The 16,460-nt window shown below is 46.7% G+C and overlaps 1 protein-coding gene across 1 annotated transcript; it reads right to left on the bottom strand.

Moving 5' to 3' along the window:
• Positions 1-8,146: 8,146 nt before the first annotated feature.
• Pla2g1b (phospholipase A2 group IB) lies at positions 8,147-16,174 on the bottom strand. The gene is made up of 4 exons (XM_006995805.3): positions 16,135-16,174; positions 10,881-11,040; positions 9,599-9,726; positions 8,147-8,345 (listed from the first exon to the last, which is right to left on the bottom strand). The coding sequence occupies exons 1-4, from the start codon at positions 16,166-16,168 to the stop codon at positions 8,239-8,241; spliced, it is 429 nt and encodes a 142-aa protein (XP_006995867.1). The 5' UTR covers positions 16,169-16,174; the 3' UTR covers positions 8,147-8,238.
• Positions 16,175-16,460: the final 286 nt, after the last annotated feature.

The raw sequence follows: 16,460 nt of genomic DNA, 5'->3' as shown, positions 1-16,460 counted from the left end.
CTCCATGCTCAAGACCCCTATGACCCCTCCAGCAGGACTCTGGACAGCCACTACAATATATTACCAGTCACTGCACCTGCACAGGGCACAAGCTGCACCTGTTGCTCACCAGGCCTGACCTTGGGAGGGTCAAGGCCTGAGCTTTGGGACTCCAGTGGGGATGGGGTTGGAGTTAGAAAGACGGAGGACTGGGCAGCTGGTCACTAAGGAAAAGAGTGACTGACAACCACGCAGCCTTAAACCAGCCAATGAGACAGGTTATTCCTAAACCTGGTTCACCAGGGAACCAGAGAATAACCTGGCTTTACCTTCGGGGTCCCATGATAGAGAAAGGTAGAGAAGAGGATGTGTTCTGACTTCTTTGTTCAAAAAGTTAGGCTGCTGTGTGCTTTAACAGGATATTATCCTGTGGCGTGTTTAGGCACAGTGAAGACTGGAAGTCCACCAGGATGTAATCCAACCTTCAGGTCATTTACGGTCAGTCCAGTGTGGTTTCCTATATCCAACTTCTTTTTCCCCCTCAAGATTAATTGATTGATTGATTGATTGATTGATTGATTATGTGTTCTGAACATATGCCTGCAAGCCAGAAGAGGGCACCAGATCTCTAACAGATGGTTTGTGAATCACCATGTGATTGCTGGGAATTGAACTCAGGACCTCTATAAGAGCAGATAGCGCTCTTAACATCTAAACCATCTTTCCAGAACCTATATCCAATTTCTTATGATGAGTGCACAGCACAAGTGTTTGAGTCCAGTTTTTTGTTTGTTTGTTTTGTTTTGCTTTTGCAGGATGGGAGGAGGGATTTTTTTTTTTTTTTGAGACAGGGTTTTCTGTAGCTCTGGAGTCTGCCCTGGAAGTGGCTCTATAGACCTGGCTGGCCTCCAGCTTGCAAAGATCTGCCTATCTCTGCATCTCCAGTGCAGGGAATAAAGGCCTGCATGGACACCACCCTGAGAGTCCAGAATTTTTAGAGCAAGATGTTCCTTTAGTGCCCATGTGACACTGAATCTTTCTCTCTTTTCTCCTCTCCTCACTCTTTGTCTGTTTTTCCTTCACTTCCCACCGCTCCCCTCCTTTCCTATCCATTTCCCTTCCATATCTCTCCACTCTCCTTCCCCCTTCTGTCTCCTTTACCCAACTACGTATCTCAGGCTGGCTTCTTTTTTTGAATTTTTTGTTTAGTTTTTGAGACAGGGTTTCTTTTACAGTCCTGGATGTCCTGGACCTTGCTTTTAGACCAGTTTTGCCAAGAACTCAAGAGATCTGCCTACCTCTGCCTCTGCTTCTGCATCCCGGAATGCTGGGATGAAAGGCATGGCTGGAATCATCACCCACTCTTCAAGGTCCTTACTTTGTAGAAAAGTCTTTCCCATTAACCTTCATTTTCCAGGAATAGACAGGATGATGTCCTCTGAGGATCTAGTTATGTTCGGTAGACAGAGAATACAATCACCAAAGCTCAGTCTTTCTATATGTGCTTTATTAGAGGGGGCAGTGAGTAGTGACCACAACCAAACAGGCAGGGATGGTGTCCCAGTAACTGAGGTGAGAAGTCTAACACTTAATGCCTTTGTTTTCCTTGTTGTTTGGAGCCTTGGAGAAGCAGATAGCAGCCTCATGGTCACAGTTGCAGATGAAGGCCTCACAGGAGTTGTTTTTGTCTGGAGAGAAACAAGAAAGGAAGTCAAGTGGAGCCCTTGATCTATAGACAAAAGGAACCAGTGGCCCTCCCATTAATGCAGGTTTGGGCTGGGAAACAGAGCACATGGATGTCCATTAGGTTGTGCAAATTGCTGGAACACACTTATAATAAGAACATAAGTTGTTGTGGACTGGGGAGATGGCACAGTTGGTAAAGTGGTTGTCATACAATCATGAGGGCCTGACCTAGGAAGCCCAGAGAACATGTACAAGCAAGGTGTAGTTGGGGCATCTCTAACTCTATTGGAAAGTGGAGAGTACAGATCCCCAAAACTTGTTGCTCCTTCAGGCTAAGGTGAGTGTCCTGTTTAGAGTGAGAGAGAGAGAGAGAGAGAGAGAGAGAGAGAGAGAGAGAGAGAGAGAGAGAGAGAGAGACCGAGGCCCTAAAGACATGAAGGAGAGTGACTGGAGAAGACATGGGATGCCAACTCATTCCCATACATAAAAATAAACACATATATTTATTCCTAAAACCTATAAAACTACAATTATCAGCTGGACGGTGGTGGCAAATGCCTTTAATCCCAGTACTTGGAAGGCAGAGGAAGGTGGATCTCTGTAAGTTAAAGGTCAACCTAGTCTACAGAGGAAGTTCCAGGGCAATCTCCAAAGAGAAACACTGTCTCAAAAAAATAAAAAAAAAAATACAAATATGAACTGCCACTTATAAAATTATGTATTTGAAGACAATCCTCCTGACTTCACCAAGTGCTGATTTGCAGGTGTGCACCACCACACTCAATGTATGGGTTCTGGAAGAGGAAGAGGGCTCTGTGCATGCTAGGCAAGATCTCTAACAACTCATCTATATTCCCAGCCCTCTGAATCCTCACCTGTAAGATGGGAATGATAAATCTTGCCCTGCATAGGTGTTTAGTCCAGTATCTGGCTTATAATCAATGATGCAGATTTCAATTATTAAGTCAGTATGGAATCAGTATAACACAGCAGCTAACAGGAGAGGCTTTGGGCAGGCAAGATGGCTCAGGGAATAAAGGCGCTTGCTGCCCATTCTGAACCCGAGTTCCATCCCCAGGACTCACATGGCTGAAAGAGAGAACAGACACTTTGTCCTCAGACCTGCACACCTGGGTGGTGGCACAGAAATGCCTCCCCCAGAAAAGAATAAAATCTTGAAAACTTTTTAAAAACAGGCTTTAAAATGAAGTAGATGTGCGTTCCAGAACAAAATGTCATCACTTCTAAGCTGGCTGACCCTGCCCTCCTCAGTTTCCTCATCATTAACCTCATCTATATTTTAGTGTCTACCTGATAAGATTGTTGTGAGGTCAAATGAGACCAAGGAAATGACCACTAAATGGTGACTGTCCTTGTTACTTCCCTGTCCCTTCCAAAGCCACCGAGCACCAAGTAGAACAAGGGGTCCCAGAGGGTAGACCGATGACTACAGGTGACCTCATTCCCAGAGCAAGAGCATGAGTAGGAGCTGCTGTAGGGGTCATTTGTCAGGAATTTGCAGTTTTCCAGCTTCTTGACCTTAATGTGGAGTGGTCATGAGTCTGGCAATATCTGGAGAGAGGAAGAAACAGCTAAGGTAGGACTATGGACCCACAGGAGGTCAGTTCTCACCTGTGACGATGTCTTAAACATGGTGTTCCAGAAAAAATCATCCTGAGGCTTGAAAATCTGTGATTTCTACTAATCACATACTTATGGAAAGCAACTTCTTTGGGGTGTGGTGGTGTCTACCATTAATCCGAGTACTTGGTATGCAGAGGCAGATGGATCTCTGAGTTCAAGGCTAGCATGTTCTCAGAAAAAATTATGAGACACCTAGGGCTACACAGAGAACCCCTGTCTGGAAACAAACAAACAAAAATAATAAAGAAACTAAACAAAATATACCATGTTTGGTGGACATGCATGTCTCCTGCTCATGCCTCATGAGATGTGTGCTTGTGTGCTGTCCCCACCAGAACCCAGACCCTCCAGTCTCCCACCAGATGGATCACTCACCTGTCTAACTCATCCACCGGAGTGCCTGAGACCCCCAAGCCACAGTAGCAGCCATGGTTGTTGTAGTCCAACAAGGGATCAATGCAGTCATCGGGCACTTGATCATATTTCAGAACTGCCACACAACCCGAGGGCTGATGCTCTGTGCAGTAGCGCCTGCTGCAAGAATGCACAGCAACTCCATCAATCCCACTGTGCATTACCAGGGGTCTGATGCCTGCCTGCTAGCTTCCTCCTGGACTATTAACAGCTGCTACATCGAGAGAACAGGGAATACAGGTGTGTGTGTGTGTGTGTGTGTGTGTGTGTGTGTGTGTGTGTGTGTGTGTGTGTGTGTGTCTGCCCTCATACCAGTTTACAAGCAAGCATTAGTGAGACTCACAAGTCATGCTGCACACTTGAGGTCAGAGGACAGCTTTAGGGAGTTGGTTTTCTCCCTCCATTGTGTAGATCTTGGAGACCAAACTCAAGACATCAGGACTGAGCAGGAAGTTGTCTACCTATTTGAGACAGAGCATTTCCTTGTAACCCAGGATAGCCTCATACTCTGGAGCAACCCTCTGGCATTATTTTTAAGTGGTATGATTATAAATAAACAATGCTATACTGGCTGGGCTGACCCCCCGCCCCCAGGACTCAGTTCTATAGACATTGCCTTTTGCCTTGCTTGACTGCTCATTTCTCACTGTCAGGACAGACAGACACCACACTGTGAGCTGCCCTGTGGTCCTTGTGTTAAGGACCTGAGAACACTCTCTATACACAGCCAGGGACAAGCCCAACCATCTGTTAAGTTTGATAGCAGCTCCACCCCAACTCAAGCCTTGGTGAAACCCTAGCCTCAGCCAGCAGTGGGATTCATCACAGTTCTAGCTCAGACCTTGAACCAGAAAAGCAGCCAACACATGCTCATTGTTTTACACTGGAAGACTTAGAAGGAATCTGTTGTATGGCCATTCCCAGCTCATAGACAAGGATAATGGTCAGATCATCATTGTAATGTCAGCATTTGACACAACAAACTGTTCATCAGCTGAGGAGTAGGTAAATGACCAGGATTCAGTCTGCAGTGGGATACTCTGTCACCATTAAAATGCAGGAGAAGCCAGGTACAGTGGAAGTATTCTTGATGCAGAGGCGGGTGAGTATCTGAGTTCAAAGCCAGGATGGTCTATAGAGTGAATCCCAGGACAGTCATTCGTATTCAGAGAAACCCTCTCATGTAAATAGCCCAGACAAAAAAGATTGCAACCCTAACCAGAATGTCAGGTGTGACCATTGAGGAATTGTGGCATTGAAGACAAGGGAGGTGGGGGGAGGGCACCCAGAGGACAAGGGTCCTACTATGAGCAGAGTGATCAGCAGAAGGAGTTTCATCCTGAGTGTGTGAAGAACTCTCTTTATAGGTCTGTATGTAATCCTAACACTTGGGAGGTTGAGGCAAGTCTTGACTAGAATGTTGAGTTGGAGGACATCCAGGCCCAGAATTATATACTACTGTAAAATAATAATAATAATAATAATAATAATAATAATAATAATAATAATAATAATAATGGCTGGAGAGATGGCTCTGCAGTCAGGAGCACTTGATGAGCTTGTGTGAGATCCAGGCTCAGATCCAGCAGCCATGAGGCAGCTCACAACTGTCTATGACCCCGGTTCTGGAAGATCAGACCCCTCCTCTGGCCTCTGTAGGCACTGCTCACACTCAGTTTACAGACACACATGCAGGCAAAGGGTTCATATACATAAAATAAAAGTCAATGTTTTTTAAAAGGAAAAGAAAAATCACATTGTCACGGCACCTTAGGCCGAAGGAAATGGGTGCCAAGGCAATATGGCAGAAACAAGAAGGGGCTTCATTGGCTGAGAAGGTGACTGTAGTGGAATTTTTTTCAAGGAGTCATCTGAGTTGACCTAGAGGGTAAAAGTGCCAGCTGTTGTGAACATGGGGTGAGCAGGGAACCCCAACCCACAGGCTATTAGACCCCAACAGGAACCCCAAACCAGAACTTCAGGTGTGACCAGCAGGGCCTGACATTGAAGACAAGGGAGATGGGGGCACACAGAGGGGACAAGGGTCCTTTCTGTGAGCAGAGTGACCAGCAGAAGGAGTTTCATCCTGAATGAGGGGAGGACTCAGTGACTTCTCTTTAGAGTCCTGTGGCTGTGCTCTGACAGTGTCCAGTCAGCACATGGGGCCTGTGACTACTGTGTGTGTAGCACAGAAGTAGAACATGTGCACCCTCACACACAGTCCCGACCTGCAGAACTGCTGTAGATGGTGACAGAGCCTGAATCAGTGCTGTCCCAGAGGCACAGAGAGAGGGCTAGCTCAACACCCCAACCAGCTCAAGTCAGTGACTGGCAAAGTGCCAAGTCCCTCCCCCATGGATGCTCTGAGGTCATAAGAAGATATATATATTGCTCCTGGGCTTGGGTCTGAGGGATGCTGATAGTGATGTGTATGGCCACAGGTAAGAGTAGCTGTCTGCAACAATCCTCCCTGTTAACTGTCTAAACTACATGCTAAGTCTGTCCCAAGAACCTGACACAGCCTATGAGGTAGATCCAGTTACATATTCAATCCTTAATTAATTAACCAATTATTAATGTGTGTTGTTTGTGTGAAAGAGAGACAGAGACAGAGAGACAGACAGGGCACTTGTGTGCACATGTGGCGGTCAGAGAAGAACTCTGTGGAGTCAGGTCTCTCCTTCTTCTTTAAATGGGGTCCAGGAATCAAACTCAGGTCAAGAGACTTGTATTGTAGGCTAGATCTTACTAATCCACACACTTCATTAAAAACTAAAAATGTAGGCAGATGGTGGTGGTGGTGGTGGTGGTGGTGGTGGTGGTGGTGGTGGTGGTGGTGGTGGTGGTGGTGGTGGAGTGCATGCATTTAATGTCAACAGTCTGGAGGCAGAGGCAGGTGAATATCTGAGTTTGAGGCTAGCCTGGTCTGAGAGTGATTTTAAGGACAGCCCGGAGATACACAAAGAAACACTTTCAAAAAAAAAAAAAAATTTAAAAAGACAGACAGCAAATGCCTGCCCAACAGATGTGCCCACAGACCAATATAATGCAGGCCATCCTTCAACTGAGGCTGAAGGATTGTGAAGCTGACAATCAACCATTGCAGGGGCTGGAGAGATGGCTCAGCACTTAACAGCACTTTCTGCTCATATGGAGGACAAGGGTTCAATACTCCGCAATCACATGGTGGCCTGTGAACAATGTCTGCTGGTCCAATGCCCTCTGGCCTCTGCGTTTGACCATCTGTCATGTACCCTGAAAATTAGCATCCTAGCACCTCTTTTTCCCCACTACTCACCTCTTCCCTGGATACAAACCATGTAGGGGTGAGTTGAGTTGGTTTTCCCCACACTCAAGCTCTCCCTACCCTCCCAGCAGAACTCTGGACAGCCACTGCCAGCTACTACCAATCACTGCGCCTGCGCAGGCGGCTGCAGCTGCACCTATTGCCCACCACGCCTGACTTTGAGAGGGGTGAAACATGAGTTTGAGTCACGGGTGGGCAGGAGGTTGGGGGTGAAAAGGCTGAGGACTGGGCAGCTGTTTACTAAAGGAAAAGAGAGATCCCTGTAGCCTTTAGCCAATGAGACATCTCATTCCTAAATCCTGTTGATCAGGGGACCAGAGATTAACCTGGCTTCACCTATGGGCTTCCGTGATAGAGAAAGGTAGAGGAGACAAAGTATTCTCTTTTATGTGTTCAAAAAGTTAGGCTGCTGTGTACCATAGCCGGACAATTATCCTCTGACCTGTGTTTAGGCACAGTGGAGACTGCAAAGTCACCAGGATGTAATCCTGCCTTGGGTCATTTATGGTCAGTCCAGTTTGGTTACCTATATCCCACTTCTTATGATGAGCTCACAGCAGAATTGCTTTGAGTCAGTATTTTTATGGCCAAGATGTTCCTTTAGTGGCCATGTGACACTGCTTCTTTCTCTCTTCTCCCCCCTCCTACCTCTCTGTCTTCCCTTTCCTTCCCTCCCCACCCATCCCCTTCTTTCCTGTCTCTATCCCTGCCTCATCTCTCCCCTCCTTCCCCCTTCTGTTTCTCTCTACCCCACTATGGATCTCAGGTGGATTTTTTTTCCTTTTTTGTTGTTGTGTTTAGAGACAAGATTTCTTTGTGTAAAATTCTGGCTGTCCTGGAACTTGATTTTTAGACCAGATTGTCCTTGAACTCAAGAGATCTGCCTCTGCCTCTGCCTCTGCCTCTGCCTCTGCCTCTGCCTCTGCCTCTGCCTCTGCCTCTGCATCCCATGTGCTGGGATGGAAGGCATGGCCTGGCTCATCACCCACTCTTCAAGGGGCTCCCCTAATGGCAATGTCTTTCCCATTAACCTGAAGTTTCCAGGGCTACAGAATGATGTTCTCTGAGGATCTAGTTATGTTCAGTAGACAGAGACTACCGAATTACCACAGCCAAGCTCTTTCAACAGGTGCTTTATTAGAGGACACAGTGTGTAGTGAAGACAACCAGGCAGGCAGGGATGGTGTACAGTAACTGAGGTGAGAAGTCTAACACTTAATGCCTTTGTTCTCCTTGTTGTATGGAGCCTTGGAGAAGCAGATGGCGGCCTCGCGGTCACAGTTGCAGATGAAGGCCTCACAGGGGTTGTTTTTGCCTGCAGAGAAACAAGAAAGGAAGTTGTGTGGAGCCCATGACCCTGTTCTGTACAATTTATAACCAAAAGAAACCGGTGACCCTCCCATTGGTGCAAACTAGGGATTGAGAGACAATGAACACAGGAGTCGATTGGGTTGTCCAAATTGCTGGAACACACTTGTAATAAGAACATTAGTTGTTGTGGGCTGTGAAGATGGCACAGTTGGTAAAGTGGTTGGCATACAATCATGAGGGCCTGACCTAGGATGCCCAGAGACCATGGAAAAAGCAAGGTGTGCTTGGGCATCTGTAACTCTATTAATAAGTGGGGAGCACAGATCCCCATAATTTGTTGGTCAGTCAGGCTAGCTAAAGGTGAGTTTCATGTTTACTGAGAGAGACCCAGGCTCTAAAGACGGGGTGGACAGTGACTGAAGAAAACACGGGATGCCAACTCTTTCCTACACATAAAAATCAATAAATATGGGTATTTAATCCTAAAACCTAGAAAACCACAAATATCATCTATCATTTGTAAAATTATATGATTTAAGACAATCCTCCTGCCTCCACCTCCCAAGTGCTGGGATTAACAGGTGTGCACCACACTGTTCAATTCATGGGATCTGGAGGTGGAACCCAGGGCTCTGTGCATGTTAGGCAAGCACTCTAGCAACTGGGCTATATTCCCAGCCCTCTGAATCCTCATCTGTAAAATGGGAATAATAAACCTTGCCCCGCATAGGTGTTTACTCCAGTATCTGGCTTATAGCCAATGATGCAGCTCTCAATTGCTTAGTCAATATGGAATCAGTATAACACAGCAGCTAACAGGAGAGGCTTTGGGCAGGCAAGATGGCTCAGGGAATAAAGACACTTTCTGCAAAGTCTGAACCCGAGTTTCATCCCAGGACTCACATGGTCAATGGAGAAAACAGGCACATTGTTCTCAGACCTCCGCACCTCTGTTGTGGCACAGAAATGCCTCCCCCAGAAATAAATTAAATCTTGAAATGTTTTTAAAAAGAGAATTTGGAATGATCTGTGTTCCAGAACCAAATGTCACCACTTCTAAGCTGGGTGACCTTGGGCAAGAGGCCCTGCCTTCCTCATCTCCCTCATCAGGGACGCCATCTCTATATTCGGGTATCTAGACATCAAATGAGACCAAGGCAATGCCTGCAAAATGGTGCCTGTCCCTGTCACTTCTGTGTCTTTTTAAAATCCACCCAGGGCCAAGCAGAGTCCAGAGGTCCCGGATGGTAAACCTACCACTGCAGGTGATCTCATTCCCGGAGCACGAGTATGAGTATGTATTGGTGTAGGGGTTGTCTATGAGGAATTTACAGCTATCCAGCTTCTTTGCCCGAGTGTAGCAGTGGTCGTGAGTCTGGCAGCACCTGGAGAGAGGAAGGAGCAGCTGAGGGAGGACTATGGACCCACAGGAGGTCAGTTCTTTTTCAAATCTCTTCGTCTTTCTCACATGTTAGTATTACTAAACATGATGTGCCAGAAGAAATCGTCCTAAGGCCCGAGAATCTGGGATCTCTATTAGCGTATATATTTTTTTAATTTATTTATCTTTTGGTTTTTCAAAATAAGGTTTCTCCTTAACAGGCCTGGCTGTCCAGGAACTCATTCTATATTACCAGGCTGGCCTCAAATTCACAGAGATCCACCCGCATCTGCCTCCTCAGTGCTGGGGTTAAAGGCATGGGGAACCACCGCCCAGCTATTAGGGTATATTGATTGAAAGCAATTTTTGCTGAGTGTGGTGGGTACCGGGCTTCGATGCCAGTACTTGGGAGACAGAAGCAGATAGATCAGTTGAAAATCATCCAGGGATACATAGTGAGACTCTGTCTTGAGAAAAAGTGGTTTTTTAAAAAAACAAACAAACAAACAAAGCTCTAGGAACATAATGAAATTATATATCCTGAAGTTTTGATGACTTTGTAAAACCTAGGCTGACATTTCATTGTGGCTGTGATGGTTGGCCTTTCCCTGGTCTGCCACTAGATGGAAGCATTGCCCACTATTTATAGCTCACACTTTTGTCCTTTCCCTGGTCTGACACGAGATGGCAGCATTGCCCACTATTTACATCTTAAACATTCTGCTCTCAGGGACCACTAAGTACAGGATCCTGCTGGATAGATTTCTTTACATGACAAGAGGGGAAAATACATGCTGCGGATGGTGATGCACGCCTTTAATCCCAGCACTCAGGAGGCAGAGGCATGAGGATCTCTGAGTTCAAAGCCAACATGGTCTCCAGAAAGAGTTCCAGGACAACTAGGGCTACACAGAGAAATCCTATCTGGAAACACAAACAAACAAAAACAATAGATGATAGATAGATAGATAGATAGATAGATAGATAGATAGATAGATAGATAGATAGATAGATAGATAGATAGATAGATAGATAGATGATGGATAGATGGATGGGAGAGAGAGAGAGAGAGAGAGAGAGAGAGAGAGAGAGAGAGAGAGACCTGCCCCCCCCCCCGCCCCCACTCAGACACTCCAGTCTCCCACCTGATCTACTCACCTGTCTAATTCGTCCACCGGAGTACCTGAGCCGCCCAAGCCACAGTAGCAGCCATAGTTGTTGTATTCCTTCAGGGGATCACTCCCGGGGATGGTACACTTGATCATATTGCGAAACTGCCACACAGCCCGAGGGCTGATGCTGTGTGCAGTAGCGCCTGCTGCAAGAATGCACAGCAACTCCATCAATCCCACTGTGCATTACCAGGGGTCTGATGCCTGCCTGCTTACTTCCTCCTGACTCCTACCAGATGCTGCATCAGGAGAGCAGTGAATAGAGGTGTGTGTGTGCGTGTGCGTGTGTGTCTCTGTGTGTGTGTGTGTGTGTGTGTGTGTGTGTGTGTGTGTGTGTGTGCGCTCTTGCTCACACAGGGGTTCAAAAGCACAAACTTAGGGTAACTCATAAATGTCATGCTACACACTTGAGGTCAGAGCACAGCTTTAGGGAGTTGATTTTCTCCCTCCATTATGTAGATCTTGGAGACCAAACTCAAGTCATCAGGCCTGATAAGGAAGTTGTCCATGTATTTGAGACAGAGCATTTCCCTGTAACCCAGGCTAGCCTTGTACTCTGTAGCAACCCTCTGGCATCAGCTTTCCGAGTGGTATGATTATAAATGAACAACACTGTACCCGGCTGGGCTGACTCCCCAGGACTAAGTTCATAGACATTGTCTTTTGCCTTGCTTGACTGTTCATTTCTCACTGTCAGGACAGACAGACACCACACTGTGACCTGCCCTGTGGTCTCTGTGTTGAGATGCTGAGAACACACTCAAGTCAGCAGCCAGGGACAAACTGACCTCTTAGTTCAATAACCCAACAACCCAACCATCTATTAGTTTGAAAGCTGCCCCATCCCTACTCAAGCCCAGGTGAAACCCTAGCCTTAGCCAGCAGTGGGATTCATCACAGTTCTAGCTAAGACCTTGAGCCAGAGAACAGCCAACACACGCTGATTGTTTTACACTGGAAGAATTAGAAGAAATCTGTTGTATGGCCGCGCACAGCTCATAGACAAAGATAATGGTCAGATCATCATTGTAACATCAGCATTTGACACAACAAACTGTTCATCAGCTGAGGAGTAGGTAAATGACTAGGATTCAGTCTGCAGTGGGATACTTAGTCACCATTGAAATGCAGGAGAAGCCAGGTACAGTGGAACACACACTGTGTAGTCCCAGCACTCGGGAGGCTGAGGCAATAGGATCAGAAATTCAAGATTATCTTCATCTACTCAGCAAGCTGAAGGCTTGCCTGGGTAATATGAGACCCTGTTCCAATCCATCAAGACAAGGGCTGGGGATTTCACTCCGTCTGTATTGTGCTCACCAAGCATGCAGGAAGCTCTGGCTCCATCCCCAGCACCACGTACACCCCCCCCCAATCCCTGGATGATCAGAAATGCAAGGTAATCATTGACGGAATGGTGCATAGGATGCCATGTGTTAACCTGCTTCACAAGAGAAAACTGGAGAGGGAGGAGGAAGAGAAGACCAACTCAGGGATGAAAAAAAAACAGCGTGGTTCACGTGCCTCCCACACTCAGGAGATCACAACAGGAAGTGGATCAATTCTGTGTTTGTGTCCCTGGACCGTTTGGGGACTGTGTTCACAAACGCATAGAATGCCCTGGATTGCCCTCGGCCCCGTGTCACCTCAACCTGCAGCTTCCCCCCTTCCCTAAGTCTGGGGCTCCACTTCATCTCCTCCTTCCCTCCATTTCCATCCCTGGCCAGGTCACCGATGGACAAGTGTCCGGAAGTGCCAGCACACTCGCCTCTTCTGAGATGCTCTTGACAAGCTCTTGGACAGAACTTTTATTATTTATTTAATCTTTCACTTTTTTAAGGGTTTGCCTATATAGTCCAGGCTGGTCTTAAATTCTCAATCCTCCTGCCTCAGACTCCTGAATGCTGGAATTATGGGCATGCACCAACCGCCAGGTATAGGGAGTCCTGTCACTTTTTGAAAGGCTGGAGAGAGTTTGCTTCCCCATTAAAGAGGACCTTCCTGGCTGTGCACCCGGGGAGCCCCTCTTCTGTTACGTCTCTTCATGTTCTTGTGTTCCTAGTACTTCGGTTTGTGTTTGTATTCGTGTTCACATATGTATATGTACATGTGTGCACACGGACATAGAGGCCAGAGTTTAACATCTGGAGTCTTCCTAAACCCACTCTCTTATTTTTGAGACAAGGTCTCTCAATGGGCCAGGGGCTTGCTGTGTGGCTATGGTGGCTGTACCAACAAGCCCCAGAGACCTTCCTATCTCCATTTCCCAAGTGTTGGGATTATGGGGGGGGGGTGTCACTGCGGTGCCTGGCTTTCTCGGTGAGTGCTAGGCACCCAAACTTGAGTTCACACTGTTTCCTAGCATCTCTACCACCCTTTATACCTGCCTGCTGGTGTCCTCCCTCCCTCTCTGCAGGACAGGAAGTTCTCAAGGGCGGGTCTCATGGTTTTCCTGCTCCTTAGAGCTTATTATTGTGCCTAACACACAGTACATTGTGTGTGTGTGTGTGTGTGTGTGTGTGTGTGTGTGTGTGTGTGTGTGCTGAGCTGAATGAATGAATGGGTAAGCTATGAATAAACGAATCAATGGGTGAAGAAAGTGCCTGGTACCTAGTAGGTGCTCTGTAAAATTCTGTTGAATGAATGGACAAACCTGTCCCATAGGTGACAGTGTTTGTCCAAAGCAAGCACCGGCTTTGCACATCAGGCTGGGGAAGCAGAGCCCTTGACCCCGTTTGCACAGAGTTCTGCTGCGTAAAGAGCACAGAGAACAAAATGGCTTTTTGGGGTCCTGTTTCATCAGTCACCGGTGGTGTTTTATGGTCTCACAAGTTCCCCCCTCCTCTTTATCTCTTTCTTTCTTTCTTTCTTTCTTTCTTTCTTTCTTTCTTTCTTTCTTTCTTTAATTTACTTATTTATTTTATTTTTAAGATTTATTTATTTATTTATTTATTTATTTATTTATTTATTTATTTATTTATTATGTATACAGTGTTATGCCTGCATGTTTGCCTGCAGGTCAGAAGAGGGCACCAGATCTCATTACAGATGGTTGTGAGCACCATGTGGTTGCTGGGATTTGAACTCTGGACCTCTGGAAGAATAGCTAGCACTTTTAACTGCTGAGTCATCTCTCTGGCCCGGGGTTTTTTTTTTTTTTTTTTTTTTTTAAATTTAAGATGGGGTTTCTCTGTGTACCCCTGGCTGTCCTGGAACTAGTTCTGTAGCCCAAGCTGGCCTCAAACTCACAGAGATCTGCCTGCCTCTGACTCCCAAGTGCTGGGATTAAAGGTGTGCGCCACCACTGCTCAGCCTCTTTTTATCTTTCTTTCCTCCATTCTTTTTTATCTTTTTGAGACAAGGTCTTACTGTGTAGTCCTGGCTGTCCTGGAACTCACTATGTAGACCAGGCGGCCTTGAACTCAGAGATCCATTTGCCTCTGTTTCCTGAGTGCTGGGATTAAGGGCATGCGCCACCACACTTGGCCTCCTTCATTCTTTCTTTCTGGGATAGGAGCTGACACTGTGGACTAGGCTGGCCTTGAACTCATGATAATCCTCCTGCCTCAGCTTCCAGAGAGCTAGAATTACAAGCATGAACAGCACAACAGGGTCTTACGATTGTCATCCAGGCTGGTATCAAACTTGAAATCCTCCTGCATCAGCCTCCTGAGCACGGGGATCAAAGGCATGCACCACTCTGCCCAGTTTACTCTTTTTCTTTTTCTTCATTTTTGGGCTCATTCTAACTGACCATTTATGAAGAAACCCCAGGGACAAAGACAGGGAGCAGCTGGCTTCCCCTACTGTGAGTGACCTCTGTGGTGGCTAGCCTTGTGCTTTGCAGAAGCTAAATATACAGTCTAGATATACTAATGGGCATAGTGTGTGTGTGTGCTTATGCATGCACGTGTGTGTGAGTGTGTGTGTGAGAGAGTGTGTGCATATATGTGCTTCTGGAATAGAAACACATTATACTTCATCTTTGAGTCCCCAGTCTCAATCTAGAACCTGACTCCTTGCAGGTCTCTATCATCATTGGATGATATAAATGACTCCTATGCCGAATATGTTTTACTCAATGTATGATGTCAATAATTGTTAATGGAGCATAAGCTGTGTGTGTGTGTGTGTGTGTGTGTGTGTGTGTGTGTGTGTGTGTGTGTGTGTATGGGGCCAAAATATGTAAGTGAATCAACAAGATAAGAATTGCAGACACATAGATGTGGTGGCGCACATCTTTAATCCCAACACTCAGAGGCAGAGGCAGGTGGATCTCTGAGTTCAAGGCCAGCCTGGTCTACAGAGCGAGCCAGAGCGATTACACAGAGAGACTGTCCTAAAAAACAAGAAAGAAAGAAAGAAAGAAAGAAAGAAAGAAAGAAAGAAAGAAAGAAGGGAGGGAGGGAGGGAGGGAGGGAGGGAGGGAGGGAGGGAGGGAGGGAGGGAGGGAGGGAGGGAGGAAGGAAGGAAGGAAGGAAGGAAAGAAGGAAAGAAGGAAAGAAGGAAAGAAGGAAAGAAGGAAAGAAGGAAAGAAGGAAAGAAGGAAAGAAGGAAAGAAGGAAAGAAGAGAATCGCAGGCACAAGCCAGGCATGTATGGAATCCTAACACATGGGAGGCTGAGGCAAGTCTGGGCTAGGATGGTGAGTTGGAGGACATCCTCATCCCCATTATAAGATTATATCAATAATGATGATGATGATGACCGGAGAGATGGCTCTGCAGTCGGGAGCATTTGTTGAGCTTGCATAGGACTCAGGCTCAGGGCCAGCACTCACATGTCAACTCACCACTGTCTAAGACCCAGTTCTGGAGGATCAGACCCCTCCTCTGGCCTCTGTAGGCACTGCTCACACATAGTTCACAGACACACATGCAAGCAAAACACTCATACATGTAAAATAAAAGTCAATTTTTTTTTAAAGAACAAGAAAAATCAAATCGCCGGGGCACCTTAGGGTCAGGTAAATGGGTGCCAGGGCTTATGGCAGAGGCGGGAGGGGGGCTTTCTTTACCTGGGTAGGTGAATGCAGTGGATTCTTCTAAAGGGCCATCTGAGTTCAATCTAGAGGCTAGAGGTGCCAGCTGTTGTCTACATGGGGGTGAGGAGGGAACCCCAACCCAGAGGCTATTAGACCCCAAAGGGAACTCCAATACAGAACTTCAGGTGAGATCAACAGGGAGGCTGGGCATTGAAGAGAAGGGAGATAGGGGCCCCCAGAGGGGACAAGGGTCCTACCTGTGAGCAGAGTGACCAGCAGAAGGAGCTTCATCTTGAGTGAGAGGAGGACTCAAGTGACTTCTCTATTTATAGTCGGGGCCCCACACTTTCACGATAAGGCTGTTTGCTTTGCTCTTAGCCACTCTGGGCTGGCCTTGAGTCTATGGAGGAACAACCCAGAGGGATTTGCCTGTAAGAGATCACTGAAAACAATGTCATGGATTTGTGGCTGGCATTTCCTCACCAAGGGGATGGGTTCTGGAGCTTTCAGACCTTCGAGTCTTTTATTGTCTTTTTTTCTTTCCTTTTTGCCAAGTCTCAGGCTGTCCTGGAATTTGCTAGGT

Source organism: Peromyscus maniculatus, chromosome 23 (assembly GCF_049852395.1).
Source record: "Peromyscus maniculatus bairdii isolate BWxNUB_F1_BW_parent chromosome 23, HU_Pman_BW_mat_3.1, whole genome shotgun sequence".
Taxonomy (NCBI): Eukaryota; Metazoa; Chordata; class Mammalia; order Rodentia; family Cricetidae; genus Peromyscus; species Peromyscus maniculatus.
This window is presented reverse-complemented; position numbering and strand designations above follow the sequence as displayed.